General features: G+C 47.0%; 1 protein-coding gene across 4 annotated transcripts in view; it reads left to right on the top strand.

The window, feature by feature from the left end:
- Positions 1-16,213, top strand: part of LOC121575306 (rootletin-like) — a 32,682-nt gene that overhangs the window by 10,051 nt on the left and 6,418 nt on the right. For all 4 annotated transcript variants that reach the window (XM_045222876.1, XM_045222874.1, XM_041888302.2 and 1 more), the window contains exons 12-34: positions 3-215; positions 471-670; positions 847-1,029; positions 1,227-1,371; positions 1,533-1,679; positions 3,505-3,735; positions 3,925-4,118; positions 4,225-4,352; positions 5,976-6,145; positions 6,387-6,566; positions 10,957-11,091; positions 11,184-11,327; positions 11,420-11,658; positions 11,799-11,958; positions 12,159-12,326; positions 12,511-12,952; positions 13,048-13,214; positions 13,445-13,565; positions 13,714-13,877; positions 14,795-15,010; positions 15,178-15,402; positions 15,560-15,709; positions 15,933-16,133. In XM_045222876.1, the coding sequence (XP_045078811.1) occupies positions 3-215; positions 471-670; positions 847-1,029; positions 1,227-1,371; positions 1,533-1,679; positions 3,505-3,735; positions 3,925-4,118; positions 4,225-4,352; positions 5,976-6,145; positions 6,387-6,566; positions 10,957-11,091; positions 11,184-11,327; positions 11,420-11,658; positions 11,799-11,958; positions 12,159-12,326; positions 12,511-12,952; positions 13,048-13,214; positions 13,445-13,565; positions 13,714-13,877; positions 14,795-15,010; positions 15,178-15,402; positions 15,560-15,709; positions 15,933-16,133 (4,323 nt within the window). The remainder of the gene's footprint in view (positions 1-2; positions 216-470; positions 671-846; positions 1,030-1,226; positions 1,372-1,532; positions 1,680-3,504; positions 3,736-3,924; positions 4,119-4,224; positions 4,353-5,975; positions 6,146-6,386; positions 6,567-10,956; positions 11,092-11,183; positions 11,328-11,419; positions 11,659-11,798; positions 11,959-12,158; positions 12,327-12,510; positions 12,953-13,047; positions 13,215-13,444; positions 13,566-13,713; positions 13,878-14,794; positions 15,011-15,177; positions 15,403-15,559; positions 15,710-15,932; positions 16,134-16,213) is intronic.

The raw sequence follows: 16,213 nt of genomic DNA, 5'->3' as shown, positions 1-16,213 counted from the left end.
AGACTGTCCTGTCCGATGGGGACTCGTCATCAGAAGCAGACCAGGAGAACACTGGGGCTCCTCTATTGGCTCTTCTCCGTGGCTCCTCCCCTCACCGCTCCTCATCACCACGGGGATCCACCTCTCCCAGGCGCTACTCCTTGTTGGCCACCGTCTCAGAGGGCAGCCTGTCAGCCCTGCGCTCTGCTGTCAACAACAGACATCTCCAGCTGCAGGTACCCCCTCCACACTGTCCCTCTGCTGCAGCTGGACACATTAACACATCTACTACTATCTAAATGGGTTTACTATAGTGATTCTCTGGGATTGGAAATTGAGGCTTCTTACGGCCTGCTTTATTCCCATGTTACATTGTCAAACTTTCCTATACAAACCTTTTCTATAAAAGTTATATTTTTCAGTGTATCACTTTCAGTGTCCAGTGTTCAGTGTCTCACTCTCTCCTCTGCCTCTGTTTTTCTGGTCAACAGGAGTTCCGGGGGCGTCTGTCCTCTGCCCAGTCATCAGTGCAGTCGCTGCGCAGGCAGTTAACAGAGTCGGAGTTAGCCAAGCGGGAGACGGAGCAGCGCTGTCAGACCCTGCTGGGAGAGAGGGATGGAGTTCAGAGAGAGAAGGACACCACACAGAGAGAGAGAGACCGTCTGAAACATGACAGGGACACACTGGCTAGGTAAAACCTAACACAACTTGGGTGATGGAAAACCCTTTAGGACCAGGAAGTGTCTGCCCTCAGTGCCCTGGTTAAAGAACACTTACTCTATGTATATTAAAGGTTATATTTCAGTAGATATTTCTAATGTATCCATTGTCCTGTTGTCCTCTGTGTCTTTGTGTATATCCTGTCAGTGAGAAGGTGGCTGTGGAGAAGGCAGCCCAGGCAGCTCTGGTCAAGGCCCAGATTCTGCAAATGGACTGTGAGAAGCTGCAGCAGGCCGTGACGTCGGCCCAGAGAGAGAGGGATCACGAGAGAGAGGATAAGGTGGACGCGCTGCAGGAGAGAGACCGGGCCAAGGCAGAGACCGAGAGAGTGTGAGTGAGAGTGTGTGAAAAGAAAGGTGGAAGGGAGAGAGTGATGGGGAAAATAGGTACATGTAAATAATGAAATGATGAGAAAGGAGGAGATGAGGGAAGTAAATTATGAGAAATAGAAGAAAATTGAGGAGATTGCAAGTATACATAACTGTATTCCTGTCCTTGTCCTCTGTCCCTGGTACTTGTCCCCACAGTCAGAAGCAGTGGGAGCAGAGTGAGAGCCGGGCGTCTGTCCAGCGAGGGGAGCTGTCTGCAGTGAGAGAGACTCACCACCAGGCGGAGGTGGAGAGGCAGCTGCTGGAGGGAGAGAAGGCCCAGCTCACTGAGGCTCTGGCCCGGGTATGACACACACACAGATATGGATGTCACTATAACTCTCTGGCTCCTCTTGTGTTTGCTTGTCATAGTTTTGGTCCCTTTAACTTCCTCTCTGTTCTATGTTGAAAGGTTACCTATCCTCTGTGTTAAATATCCTGTATGTTTTGTCCCTGGTCCCCCAGGCTGAGAGCAGTAATGCAGAGCTCTCTCTGCTGGTCAATAAACTTCACTCTGAGGAGGCTGCCCTCCGAGACTCTCTGGCCAAGATGGGCAGCATGAATGAGGGCCTGGCCCAGGACAAGTCTGACCTCAACTCCATCATCAGCCAGGTGGGGCAGCCATTTGACTAACACTTGTGGTGGATGTCATATAGAACTGATACAAGAGTAACCATGTAATCTTCATCAAATCAAAGCATTGCCCTTGCCAATATGTTTTCTGTAAGCCATGGTATCATGGTATGCCTATTGCCTATCAGGATTTCTTGTAGTTTAAATGTAAGCCTTGCACACCCGTCCCGTCTCTCATACAGTGGGGGAAAAAAGTATTTAGTCAGCCACCAATTGTGCAAGTTCTCCCATTTAAAAAGATGAGAGAGGCCTGTAATTTTCATCATAGGTACACGTCAACTATGACAGACAAATTGAGGAAAAAAAAATCCAGAAAATCACATTGTAGGATTTTTAATGAATTTATTTGCAAATTATGGTGGAAAATAAGTATTTGGTCACCTACAAACAAGCAAGATTTCTGGCTCTCACAGACCTGTAACTTCTTCTTTAAGAGGCTCCTCTGTCCTCCACTCGTTACCTGTATTAATGGCACCTGTTTGAACTTGTTATAAGTATAAAAGACACCTGTCCACAACCTCAAACAGTCACACTCCAAGCTCCACTATGGCCAAGACCAAAGAGCTGTCAAAGGACACCAGAAACAAAATTGTAGACCTGCACCAGGCTGGGAAGACTGAATCTGCAATAGGTAAGCAGCTTGGTTTGAAGAAATGAACTGTGGGAGCAATTATTAGGAAATGGAAGACATAATAAGACCACTGATAATCTCCCTCGATCTGGGGCTCCACGCAAGATCTCACCCCGTGGGGTCAAAATGATCACAAGAACGGTGAGCAAAAATCCCAGAACCACACAGGGGGACCTAGTGAATGACCTGCAGAGAGCTGGGACCAAAGTAACAAAGCCTACCATCAGTAACACACTACGCCGCCAGGGACTCAAATCCTGCAGTGCCAGACGTGTCCCCCTGCTTAAGCCAGTACATGTCCAGGCCCGTCTGAAGTTTGCTAGAGTGCATTTGGATGATCCAGAAGAGGATTGGGAGAATGTCATATGGTCAGATGAAACCAAAATAGAACTTTTTGGTAAAAACTCAACTCGTCGTGTTTGGAGGACAAAGAATGCTGAGTTGCATCCAAAGAACACCATACCTACTGTGAAGCATGGGGGTGGAAACATCATGCTTTGGGGCTGTTTTTCTGCAAAGGGACCAGGACGACTGATCCGTGTAAAGGAAAGAATGAATGGGGCCATGTATCGTGAGATTTTGAGTGAAAACCTCCTTCCATCAGCAAGGGCATTGAAGATGAAACGTGGCTGGGTCTTTCAGCATGACAATGATCCCAAACACACCGCCCGGGCAACGAAGGAGTGGCTTCGTAAGAAGCATTTCAAGGTCCTGGAGTGGCCTAGCCAGTCTCCAGATCTCAACCCCATAGAAAATCTTTGGAGGGAGTTGAAGGTCCGTGTTGCCCAGCAACAGCCCCAAAACATCACTGCTCTAGAGGAGATCTGCATGGAGGAATGGGCCAAAATACCAGCAACAGTGTGTGAAAACCTTGTGAAGACTTACAGAAAACGTTTGACCTGTGTCATTGCCAACAAAGGGTATATAACAAAGTATTGAGAAACTTTTGTTATTGACCAAATACTTATTTTCCACCATAATTTGCAAATAAATTCATTAAAAATCCTACAATGTGATTTTCTGGATTTTCTTTTCTCATTTTGTCTGTCATAGTTGACGTGTACCTATGATGAAAATTACAGGCCTCTCATCTTTTTAAGTGGGAGAACTTGCACAATTGGTGGCTGACTAAATACTTTTTTTCCCCACTGTATGTCCATGTTTCTCTCTCAGCTTGAAGAGGAGAAGGCCCACCTGCAGGCCCAGAAACATGAGGCGGAGCAGGAGAAGATGACCATCAGAGATGAGCTCGTCCGATTGGAGCAGGACAGGCTAGAGTTGGACTCCGCCCGCCTCGCCCTCCACCAATCCCTGCAGGAGTCCGAGCTGAGCAGGGTGGTGATGGAGGCGGAGCTTCAGAGCCTCAGGGCCGATAGAGTGAAGCTGCAGGACAAAGTCACTCAGGTAAATGATGAGTCTCCTCTCCACTCTGAATCGGAAAGTGGCAAGAAAGAGCTTCTGTCACTCTTGACTAATCAGTCATTAACAGAGCATGATAATCACTGTGTTCTGAAACCTCATTGTTTCAGTGAACCTTTGTTTGTAAATGTGTACAGTTTTACTGCATGTACCTGTGTATCTCTCTGCTAACAGCTGTGTGGCGAGGTGAGCTCTCTGGGGGCGGAATTGGGCATGGCCCGCGGTGAGGAACAGAGACAGGGCGTGGCTCTGGAGGAAGTAGGGCGGGGCCGGGCGGAGCTGGTCAGAGAGAGGGCGGGGCTGGTGGTCCAGCTGACTGCATCGGAGCGAGAGAACTCCACACTAACAGAGGAGTTGGCCGCATTCAGGTGAGAGATCTGTGTGTGTGCGTGTCTGACCGACCGTGTGTGTGTGTGTGTTTGTGTGTGTGTTTTGACGAATTGGTCACTAATACTAGTGTCCGTGCCCCTGCAGGTCGGAGCGAGAGGCCTTGGAGACCAGCCTGTTTGAGGTGCAGCAGCAGCTGGTTCAGTTTGAGTTTCGCAGAGAGCAGCTGGAGGCAGAGAACCAGAGCCTGCGGCTTCTCAGGGAGACCACCACCGGTGAGAGATGGAGAGAGAGACAGAGGAAAGGAGAGGAGGATGAGAAATAAATGACCATTTAGAGAGAAATTAAATAAATGGGTGAGAAGAGGATGATAGGTAGGAGAGAGAGAAATTATGTGAGAGTTAGAAAGGAAGAGGGGAGGATGGATATATTGGAATGGAAGAAAATGATTAAGGAACATTGAGGGAGATAGCCATAGATCAGGAAATAGAAACCTGTGTTTAACCCCTTAAACTCGTGGAAATTGGGCTATATGGATAGGGCCAAATTGAAATGTTTCTAAAATAACTATAAAAAGCAAATGCATGACCAGGGTAGCAATTGAAATAAAACACTTTGGAGATTATGGGGAAAGGACACAACAGTTCACCTGACACAAGACTGAATCCAAACATTACACTGTTGATGTTATGTGCATTTTACATTTACTGGACTTTTCACAGCATTTGTTAATAACGAAATCAAAAAATACTCTGGATACATTGAGTAACATAATAAGAATATTCATAGAAACTTTGGAGTAGGTACAAAATAAGAAAAAACTATTACAAGGGTTTGAGTTAAAGGTCTAACCGGTGTCCAAGTGGCCACACACCTCTCCAAACTGCACAGTTCCTAAGTAATTTAAATGCACTTTTATGACTCAAGGAAAGAGCCTTCAACCATAAGGTGCTTTTTTTTTTAGCTCTCCTAGCTTTGACATTGAGTAACTGAAACAAGCACACTTGTAGTTTTTTGTTTGGAACACAGCCCTGCATCCCCACCATCACACAAGTACTGTTGTTGTTTACGCAATCCCAAATGTTCCATTATACTGTAAATCACAATCTGGGTCAGGTGGGCATGATTTGAAAGCGTATTCTATTGCCAACATGGCTAGCTAAATTATAAAATACGATCTTACAGTGTTAGGCTTTCAAAAGCCACTTCAGACAAACAGATTGTAATTTTGGTGCGCATAGAATGGAGTCATGAGTGCATTCAAGTGCTTGTTCTGTGGCTAAATTTATACACAATACGACAAACGTCATTCTGTTCAGGACAACCCAGTGTATAGCACGTCATAGCGATCATCAACGTTGATACTGTAAATGACATGAGTTTTCTAATACGGAAATGTGAAGTGCACATTTGGACTCACGGGTGTGTGGTTTGCTTGTATGACATCAAAGCGGTATTTACTATAATTCTCAACGGCTCATCTTTGAAATCACATCAACTCCTCTCGATTTACAGCATTTCACTCACTCAGACAACAACAAATGTGCAAAAGTAGCACATTAGTGGGAGGGATGGGGGCCTCTTATTGTCGCGCGCGGTGCTCAAGTTTATAAAGGCTATCAGCCAAAATCCATACAGCGCTGTGAAGCGGAGAACCGGGGCTCTGGCGTCATGTATAGCATGTTACTGTACAGCCACTGCGTTCCAAAGTAGGCGTTTATCAATGACTAAATCTGCCATTTTCAACCCATATACGGAATGAACGGGGCTGTGAGTGGAAAGAGCTACACCCCTTAGTAGAAAACTGTTGCACGTTTGATGGTATATCCGTTGTATGACTGAGACTGTATGAACACAGGTGTGAAACTGGTCACCATGTCTGATATTGTCCTGTGTAGTGGAGCTGAGGCGTGTGCGTGCGGATGGGGAGAATGCACTAGCGCAGAGTGAGAGGGAGAGAGAGGCTCTGAGCCAGGCCCTGACTACCACCCAGCAGGAGTCCCAGAAGGCCCTCCACACCGCTATCACTGACCACCAGGAGGAGGCAGAGAGACTAATCTCTGAGAAGGTGAGGAGGGCTCAGGCTGGATTTTGCTTGTCTGTCTAGACCTGTTTGGAGAGGTGTTTGTGCTAGCAGTAAGAGTACTATTTGGATGGTTTTACTATAAAAAAAATTGTTCTAGCTTTTTCTTGCTTTGCCCAAGGTGTCTCACTGTAGGTCTTGATTCTACTCAGTTGTTCATGCTCTTTATGTGGGCTGGTTTAACCCATGCAATGAACATGAACAACTGAGTATGTTTGTTCTCCAGGAGGCCCTGCGTCGCAGTCTGGAGTTTGAACAGGAGGGGGCACTGCGACAGGTCAGACAGGAGGCCGAGGAGCATCTTCTCAGAGCTGAGAGAGACCGGGAGGACCTGAAAGATGAAGTGAGGAGTCTGCAACACGACAGAGACCAGAGTCTGCTACAGGCAGAGACAGAGAAACAACAGGTCAGGCACATCTGAGAGACCATACAAAGACAATGCTGGCTCTATTTTTGGCGGGCGCTAAGGTCGGAGGCGTAAGTGTCAAACACACGATAGTTTGCATTTTGGTCATGTAAAAACTTTCACACTGGCATTTTCCAGCCCTAACGCCAGGTTTGGCAATTTACCTGTGTAACATCAGCTCGCTAGCGCTGAGGTGGGAGGGGTGGCAATATTTGAGGTGTGTCCTTAAAAACAAGCACAAAAGTGACCATTTTATGCAGCGCTATGGGAAGTTGTAAGACCCACAAAAGGCAGGTCTTAACGATAGCGCAGTTAATAATGGCATGGATTTTAAGAGCGGAAGCGCAGCCTATCCAGCCATGACGCACATTGCCCATGAAAGAGAGATGTGCCTTTTGTGCTGGTGAATCTCGTATTTACACTGAACAAAAATATTACGCACCATGTAAAGTGTTGGTCCCATGTTTCGTGAGCTGAAATAAAAGATCCCAGAAATGGTCCATATGCACAAAAAGCTTATTTCTCACAAATGTTGTGCCCAGATTTGTTTACAACCCTGTTAGTGAGCATTTCTCCTTTGCCAAGATAATCCATCCACTTGACAGTGGTGGCATATCAATAAGCTGATTAAACAGCATGATCATTACACAGGATACACCTTGTGCTGGGGACAATAAATGGCCACTCTAAAATGTGCAGTTTTGTCACACAACGCCACAGATGTCTCAAGTTGTGAGGGAGTGTGCAAATTGGCATGCTGACTGCAGAAATGTCCACCAGAGCTGTTGCCAGATAACTGAATTTTCATTTCTCTACCATAAACCGCCTCCAACGTCGTTTTAGAGAATTTGGCAGTACATCCAACTGGTCTCACATCCGCAGACCACGTGTAACCACGCCAGCCCAGGACCTCCACATCCTGCGGGATCATCTGAGACCAGCCACCCGGACAGCTGATGAAACTGTTGGTTTGCACAACCAAATAATTTCTACACAAACTGTCAGAAACCATCTCAGGAAAGCTCATCTGCGTGTTCATCGTCCTCACCAGGGTCTTGACCTGACTGCAGTTAGGCGTCATCACCGACTTCAGTGGGCAAATGGTCACCTTCGATGGCCACTGGCACGCTGGGGAAGTGTGCTCTTCATGGATGAATTCCGGTTTCAACTGTACCGGGCAGATGGCAGACAACATGTATGGCATCGTGTGGGCGAGCGGTTTGCTGATGTCAACGTTGAGAACAGAGTAGTGGCGGTGGCGTTATGGTATGGGCAGGCATAAGCTACAGACAACGAACACAATTGCATTTTATCAATGGCAATTTGAATGCACAGAGATACTGTGACAAGATCCTGTGGCCCATTGTCGTGCCATTCATCCGCCGCCATCACCTCATGTTTCAGCATGATAATGCACGGCCCCATGTTGCAAGGATCTGTACACAATTCCTGGAAGCTGAAAATGTCCCAGTTCTTCCATGGCCTGCATACTCACCAGACATGTCACCCATTGAGCATGTTTGGGATGCTCTGGATCGACTTGTACGACAGCATGTTCCAGTTCCCGCCAATATCCAGCAACTTCACACAGCCATTGAAGAGGAGTGGGACAACATTCCACAGGCCACAATCAACAGCCTGATCAACTCTATGCAAAGGAGATGTGTCGCGCTGCATGTGGCAAATGGTGGTCACACCAGATACTGACTGGTTTTCTCATCCACGCCCCTACCTTTTTTTAAAGGTATCTGTGACCAACCAATGCATATCTGTATTCCCAGTCATGTGAAATTAATAGATTAGGGCCTAATTTATTCATGAATTGACTGATTTCCTTATATGAACTGTAACTCAGTAAAATCTTAGAAATTGTTGCATGTTGTGTTTTATATTTTTGTTCAGTATAGAAACCTAAAAAAAGATTGGTTTCCATTCCGTTTAAATTGATTAAAAACCAAGCACTGCCTACCTTCCCCTTAATCAAGGCTGGTTTAGCAGCATCACATAGGTGCATCTTTTTATCCTAGCCATTAGCCAAGTAGTCTATGAATAAAGGGGTTTTAAAATGGTCTACTGACATTTTCTGAAATATTGTAGTAAAATATGCGAATTAAGCGATAAACATAAAAAATGCAAATATTTGCATATCGCGCAAATCGATTTTTCTGGACACTGGATTAAGTCACCCTAAATATTTTGGTTTAATTTTGTTAAGACACTCCAGGACAGGACTGACTGAGTGCAGATTGTGGATAAATATTTGCTGTAAAATACTAAAGCCATGTTTGTAAAATGCATTTTTGCCAAATGTATTATCTAGATTTATTTATTTTACAACATATCAACAATTCCCTCTGGGCAAGTCTCGAGAATATATCTGAGGATAACCACACAAAATTTGGTGAAAGCAGATGCTGAGGAAAATGAGTTGGCGTTTGGGAAGAGTCTGACTTTCGTTAAATGGCAGATAAAGACAGGTACACCTAATTAAGACTACCAAACACCTATTTAGACCCAATCACCATCTCTTCAAACTAAGTTACTATATATATATCCCAGTTTGTTACATTCTCTTTGAAGTGGGCTTTTAAATTATGTCTAATTCAAAACATTGAGCTTTGAAATTATAGATGTATGACCATTTTAAAGTGGTTAAAATTCATGAAACTTTGATGATGCTAGTATGATAAACAAAGGAACATATACATTTTATCAAGATTTTGATAGTTTTATGTTTCATTTTTTAAAATACTAATATTAATGGGACAAAATACTAACAAATCTCAAAACTGATAGGTAGATGCAAAAATGTAATTTCAGCCTGTAGTGCCGGCCTTAAATGGTCTATTCGTCAGAGTGCCTTGAATTGAAAATATACAGTACTGCACATCCTTAAACATACACACATATGCCTACCTGCATACTTCATTTTTCTTGTTCAAGTATCCATCCCCATCTCCAAAGAGTGCCTCTGATCCGGTTACCAAAGACGCGCTCCTCCAAACGTATTTAAATTAAATGATGCAGTATCATATTTTGCTTGTTGAGAACGTGCCTCACACATTCAATACAATTTACGAGAGCCTAGTAATTTTTATTTTAGGAGAAGTGCGATGCGTAAAGACATGAAGGCTAGGCTCGTTGATGCCAATTACTACAATGTTGACTGCCAACACTCCAAACAGGCTATTAAGCAAACACTGGATGTTTTTTTTTACTGTTGCTATTAGCCTACTCGTTACTGTAGCCTATGCTATTTAATAAACTGTAGTATATTAATCCACAATGGACCAGGACGAGAATAATCTGTACCCCCAGCCGAAATGGAGTTGGTGACAACGCAAATACCATCAGTATCCTACAGAACTGGAAACAAGCGCCTGCAGTATTAAGCTATGGAATGTGTTGATTAAAACCTCTAAAAGTCTAAGCCGTAGGGGAATGCTCATACCATGGATCATTTAGCTATTTGATTTGGAATTTTAGGACCCTTTAGGTATCAACAAATATATAAAAAAATGATTTGATAAAATATTGAATTTGGCCTTTACTACTATAGTCCATAGAAACACATTGAATAACACATTCATAAATGGCTAAATAAGTTGGTAAAAAATATATATATCATAAGGAATAAGGTTTTGAAGTGTCTGTCCTATATCTAGGAGATTTAAGAAAGCTCAGGAATATTTGTGCTTTTTTGGACACATATTTAACCCCTTATTTTTGTTGGCACAAAACTACCTCCATACTTCTATTCATTTGCATGGGCTACCTTTGTGTGGGTCGTAGAGCAAAACGGAAAACACTATTGTGTTCGTGAGAGTTTCATCTTTACTTCGAGTGGTAATATTAGTTTGTAGACCAAAACGTTCAGACACTACAGACATTGTTGTGAGAAGACCAATTTTCGGGATGTCTCATGGTCTGACAAACACCACTGTAGCTCAGCCACCTTCCACCGCAGATGCGGAAGGCCAACATAGGCGGATGTGGTGGATTGAGACGCAGCCCATGCAAGAAATATCTAGCTTAAATTGGCAGATTTTGATGGGGATTTTTTTATTATGGCCAAGCCTTTCTCACACCTACAACTTGTTTATGTATCAAAACCTAGCCATTTCGAGCCACCTGCAGCTATTGCGCTCATAATTCTGGCTGTGGAAATAGCAAAAATATTTCTGACACCCCAGGACCTATAGCATAGCACTACCGCCAGTGCTTAGATTTACCATTGCGTTAGGTTTGTTAAAATAGAGACCTACATGTAATAAAGATCAGAGTCTGTAATGAAGTGCAGAGCAAATGTGGTTAAGAGATAACTACTCTCATGAGGTTGTGATCCATATCCCCAGTTCAAGAGGCCCTTTCTATTTTCTCCCTCTCTCAGATGCTGTCCCAGAAGGAGGCAGAGAAGGCGGTGCTGTCTGAGAGAGTGTCCATCCTGCAGGCAGAGCTGGGTACTGCAGCCCTGGAGCTGGACAGACTGGCCAGAGAGGCAGCGCATTACAAAGAACAGGAGAGGGTAATTATAGACCGCTTTAGAACTCTGTTCCCATTCTGTACTACCATGAACTGTTTTTAAAGACATGAAAGTTTCCCTGACTTTGTCTTCAGGCCACAGTGGGAGCTCTGACCAGTGAGTTACTGGAGCTTCGCTCTCAGCTGGAGGAGGCTGGCAGTGTTCATGAGCGGGAGCTGCACCGGTTGCAGGAGAACAGCTCTGACCTGCAGACACACACTGATGCTGCCCTCAAAGAGGTAAGAGGCGGTTAGAGTCAGGGATGGAGCCGGTGACCATTTCTGGACCATTTCAAAAAGAAATTACCACTCTCCCTAACTTCCTCTTCCAGTTGGAGGAGTGCAGAGCTTCTCTCTCAGCCAGTGAGGAGAGCCGAGACCAGGTGAGGCGGGACACGCTGGAGATGGAGAGGCGCCTCAACCAAATCCGTGACACCGGGGAGGGGTACAGAAGGGATGGGGTGGAGCTACGGCGCACCCTCAGTGATGTCACCAAGGAGAGAGACACTCTCAGCCTATCAAATGCCCAGCTCAGGGAGACTCTGAGAAGTGCAGAGACTGAGAGAATCAGGTAGAGCTTAGCTGCATACCTCTGACCCTGATTGTCACCTGTCAAAAGTTAATATACTAGTATCACTCTCTATTAGGTAGTAAAAACTATACACAGAAGGCATCTACTGTATACAAAAGGACGAAATGTGTGTGTGTCAGTGTGAAGCGTCAGTGTGAGGAGAAGGAGCAGCGGCTGGCTGTTCTGGAGGAGAGCCTGTCATCTGTCCAGAGAGAGGTGACGGAGCTCCGCAGCTGTCTGAGAGAGGTGGAGCGGTCACGGCTGGAGGCCCGGAGAGAGCTGCAGGAGCTACGCAGACAGGTCAGTCACACATACCGTCACATCTCTGAAACACTTTGTTTATTCTTTTACACTTATTGGTTTACCTTACCTGCTGTAGAGAACTCATAACTTCACTAGGGCATTGAGTTCTTGCTATCCACAGGATCTTACCAGGAAAAACCCCAGGCCTTGGCTTAGACATAGTCTAGAACTTGTCCTCTGTCCGATCACTCCATCAGGTGAAGGTACTGGATGGAGAGAAGGAACAGAAAGGGAGGGAGGTGGCTGAGTTGCAGACGCGTCTCTCCCTGGAGGAGCAGAGAGAGGAGGAGAGAGGGAGGGAGATCTTCTCCCTCAAACAGAAGCTGGCCGAGGCTGACACAGCCAGGACTTCCATCAAGAAAGAGGTGAGGAGGGAGGGAGAGATTGAGGAGGGGTGGAGTAGAGTGAGAGGTTAGATTGTATTTAGGCTTGGTTAAACATAAAACTTAATCAACCTCTCTCTACACAACCTTCTCTACTGTACCTCTCTTCCCATCTCTATCCTCCCTCCTCTTCCCTCCCTCCCTACCTCCCTCCTCCTCCCTACAGCTGTCCATCCTCCAGAGGCGTCTGACAGAGTCAGAGTCAGGCTGGCGGGGCTGTGAGAGGGAGCTGACGGCCCAGCTGCAAGAGGCCCGGGGCTGTGAAAAGAAGCTCCAGGATGAGGCCAGGAACCTGTCCCTGCGGGCCCAGACAGCCCAGGACTCCCTCACCCAATCCAGCCTGCAGCTCAGCGAGGCCCAGGGCCGCCTGGCTGCCACCGAGGCAGAGCTGGCCCGGGCCGAGGCCGGACGCAGGGAGCTGGAGTTCCGCCTGGGCAGCCTGCAGTCGGCGCTGACCCGTACACTGGGCATCGGGACGGGGGGCCGGAGAAGTGCTAGTGGGGGCAGGGGCAGGAGCCCCAGAGGGAGCCCCCCAGTAGCTTCCTACAGCAGCATCACACGTCCCCGCAGCCTCTCGCCCCTACACTGCTCACTATCGCCCCCCAAAGGTGAGGGTAAAACGCTCACATATCACAAAACATGTCAATGTGAAAGTGGGACATACATTGTGAGGAGTTATACTGTATATAATATTTTCTTCCAGATTTTGGAGGCTCGACCCCTGACAACACGTTGGGCTGCTCCAGGCCTATCTCCCCAGAGCAGGGCGACACCCCCCTCCCAATGCCCCTGCCTGAGCTGGACCCTGAGGCGCTGCGCTGTGGCCTCAGAGACTTCCTCCAGGAGCTCCGAGACGCTCAGAGAGACCGGGTACTACAGCCACACTACATGGGCAGAGCAGTACACCTATTTAGATTTGATACACATTCTCCTATTCTAACAGATTGAAGTCCCTTTTCACTCTGTACTCTTAGATTAATTATCTCAGTAAACAATTGTACATCTCTGCAGCACTGATATGTGAATGTAGGAAATGCTAAAAGTCTGTCAGATTGTCTGAAGGCATGTTGTTGAAATGTGTTCCTGATGTTGGTTTTCAGGACGAGGCTCGCTGCCAGTTGGGGGTGCTACAGAGAGAGTTGGAGGAGGTGACAGGGGAGAGAGACTCTGCCCAGAACCGCCTCTCTCAGCTACACAACACACTGCAGGAGTGCCAGGAGGGTGAGACACACATACATATGTCGCACGCACGCAAACCATAAGAAGGCCAAGAGAATCATTTACACAGTGAAGTCATTAGGATACATTAGCATAAAGAACTTGTCTGTGAATGCTCCAGTGTTGTGACTGTCTCTGTGTTTCCGTCCAGGTAAGCGTGGTGTTGACGGGCGTCTGAGCTCCACCCAGGCCATGCTCCAGCAGCAGGAGGAGACGGTGAGGAGGGGAGAGAGGGAGAGGAGAACCCTCACTGACAGAGTCAAGGAGCTGGAGAGAGCCCTGCAGACTGCCGAGACGGAGAAGAAACACACACAGGTACACATACACGCACACAAACACATACTTACTGTATGTAGAAGATCTTCCCTGACAATGATTCTAGTGTCTGCTAACACACAGTGCTGACCACTGACCTGCCAACACTGCCATATGGTGACCCTGCAGGAAGCACTAGGTGGAAGCAGAAAACTAACAGTGACTGTCATAACAACAGATGCCACAGAATACTGAGTCATTAAACAAAACTCCATGTCATATTGCTGGGCAAAGCAACAGCCCATATGTCCAGTCCTCTAAGTCCAGCCCTCACACCACCCTAGGAAACACTTCTCATAGCCGACAACAGAGGGAGCATGGGGAAAGAGGGAGAGAGAGAAGGACTGGCTGAGTGAGAAGGAAATAGAGAGATTGAGAGGGTTAGTGGGATGAAGTGCAAGGGAAAAGATGAATGAAGGGAAAGGAGGGTAGGTATTTATGATTATAGAGATTATAGTTAGGAGCCACAGAATCATATAGTAGATAATTTAATAGACTGTATTCCTGGGAAAAGACTTGAATGATTTATGTTGCTGGAAAGAGAGGGGGGGAAAGTTGGGGAGAAAAGCATTATGGAAGGAAGAAGGGATGTGGCCAGCTGTGGATCAACTGTCTATCTATGTGTTTATGTCTATCTGGCCTGGCCTCTCTGTGAGTGTGTTTGTGGAGCGTCTGTGTTTTCCCCTCGTGTCTAGTTCTATATCTCTCTACAGAGCAGCCATTCTGCTGCCACTATGACATACTGTAACTGTATGGACAGGCTGGCTGGCTGGCTTTGACATGTGACCTTGTTGTGACTGCCAGTCTGACAGTTTCATATATTTAGCTCTCTCCTTCTCTTTCTGTCACTCTCTCTCATTATCTCCCTCTGTCTCCCTTTCTCCCACCTCTCTCTCCTCCCCTCCTCCCCCCTGTAGGACCAGTTGAGTAAGCAGCGTGCGGGTGAGGTGCGTCTGGAGGCTGAGCGGAGGCGCCTGCGGGAGGCCCTGGAGGCTGCCGAGGCCCGGGGGACCAGGGTGGAGCTGGGGAGACGCAGCCTGGAGGGGGAGCTGCAGAGACTCAAACTGAGCCTGGGGGACAGGGAGGCCGAGAGCCAGGCCACCCAGGAGCGCCATGACGCACTACTCAAACAGGTAACACACTGAATGGACACTCAATCAATGTACTATATAGGAACAAGGACATCCTTGATAGAGGCACGTCATGCTGAGATTTAACCAGATTTAAATGGAAACACACTTGCACAATATACACACTGACTTAAACCACTCACATACACTGTGTTGTGCATCTGTCCAAGGTGGCAGAGGGGGAGAGCCGTGTGACGTCGCTACAGAGAGAGTTGGACAGGCTGAGCCAGGCTCTGTCTAAAGCCCAGGAGGGAGAGGTCTGTCTCAGAGAGAAGACCCAGAACCTCTCCCAGAGCCTCCAGGAGGCCACCGTTGCCCACAGCGCCACCCAGGGGCGCCTTGTTGCACTGCAGAAGACACTGGGGCTGGCCGAGCAGGACCGCAGGCATCTACAGGTAGGTGGAGGAGGAATTATTGATCGGACAGTGGCCTGAAATTCAAGTGTTTGTTTTTGTCAAGTTTCATCCTTGTAATTTAAATAGGATTGGAGCAAATTGTAATGAAAAGTCTAGATTGAACCCATGAAACTGAATGGAGTGTTGCTGTTTTCAGGAGCGAGTGGATGGAGCGCGGGCGTCCCTGGCGGACGGGAAGAGAGGCATGACGGCCCTCACTGAGCGCGTGCAGAGCCTACAGACTGAGCTGACTCAGAGCGAGCTGAGACGAGGAGAGCTGGAGGCAGAGCTGGCCCACACACAGGAGGTGAGAGGGAGGGAGCGAGAACGAGAATGAAAGCGAAATACTTTTACTCATACATAATCATTTCCTCAACACTAACCTTATACGCATACAGGAGGAGAGCGGTAAGGACATAGCGGGGGCATGTGAAGAATTGAACATTAAAACATTTTAAAGAAAGAGAGCGGGAGACATAGGCCTGTATCTCATCTGTATAGCTGTTCCCTCACCCCTGTCTCTCTTTTAGGCCCTGCGTCAACGGTCTGCCAGTCTGACAGAAGCCCAGCGCAGTGCCCAGTCTGCCCAGACAGAGAGGGCGTCTGCAGAGGAGAGGCTGCGGGGGCTGCAGAGGGCCGTGGCCATGCTGGAGACAGAAAAGAAGGACGCAGAGAGACAGGCGGTCCGCCTGGAGAAGGACAAAAACGCACTGAGAAATACACTGGACAAGGTGAGACGAAGACAAGAGGGAGAGAAAAACATGAACCACTCACACAACAGGTAGGCAGGCATTAGGAATATGATGACTGT

This window comes from Coregonus clupeaformis, chromosome 10 (assembly GCF_020615455.1).
Source record: "Coregonus clupeaformis isolate EN_2021a chromosome 10, ASM2061545v1, whole genome shotgun sequence".
In the NCBI taxonomy this organism is placed as follows: Eukaryota; Metazoa; Chordata; class Actinopteri; order Salmoniformes; family Salmonidae; genus Coregonus; species Coregonus clupeaformis.
This window is presented reverse-complemented; position numbering and strand designations above follow the sequence as displayed.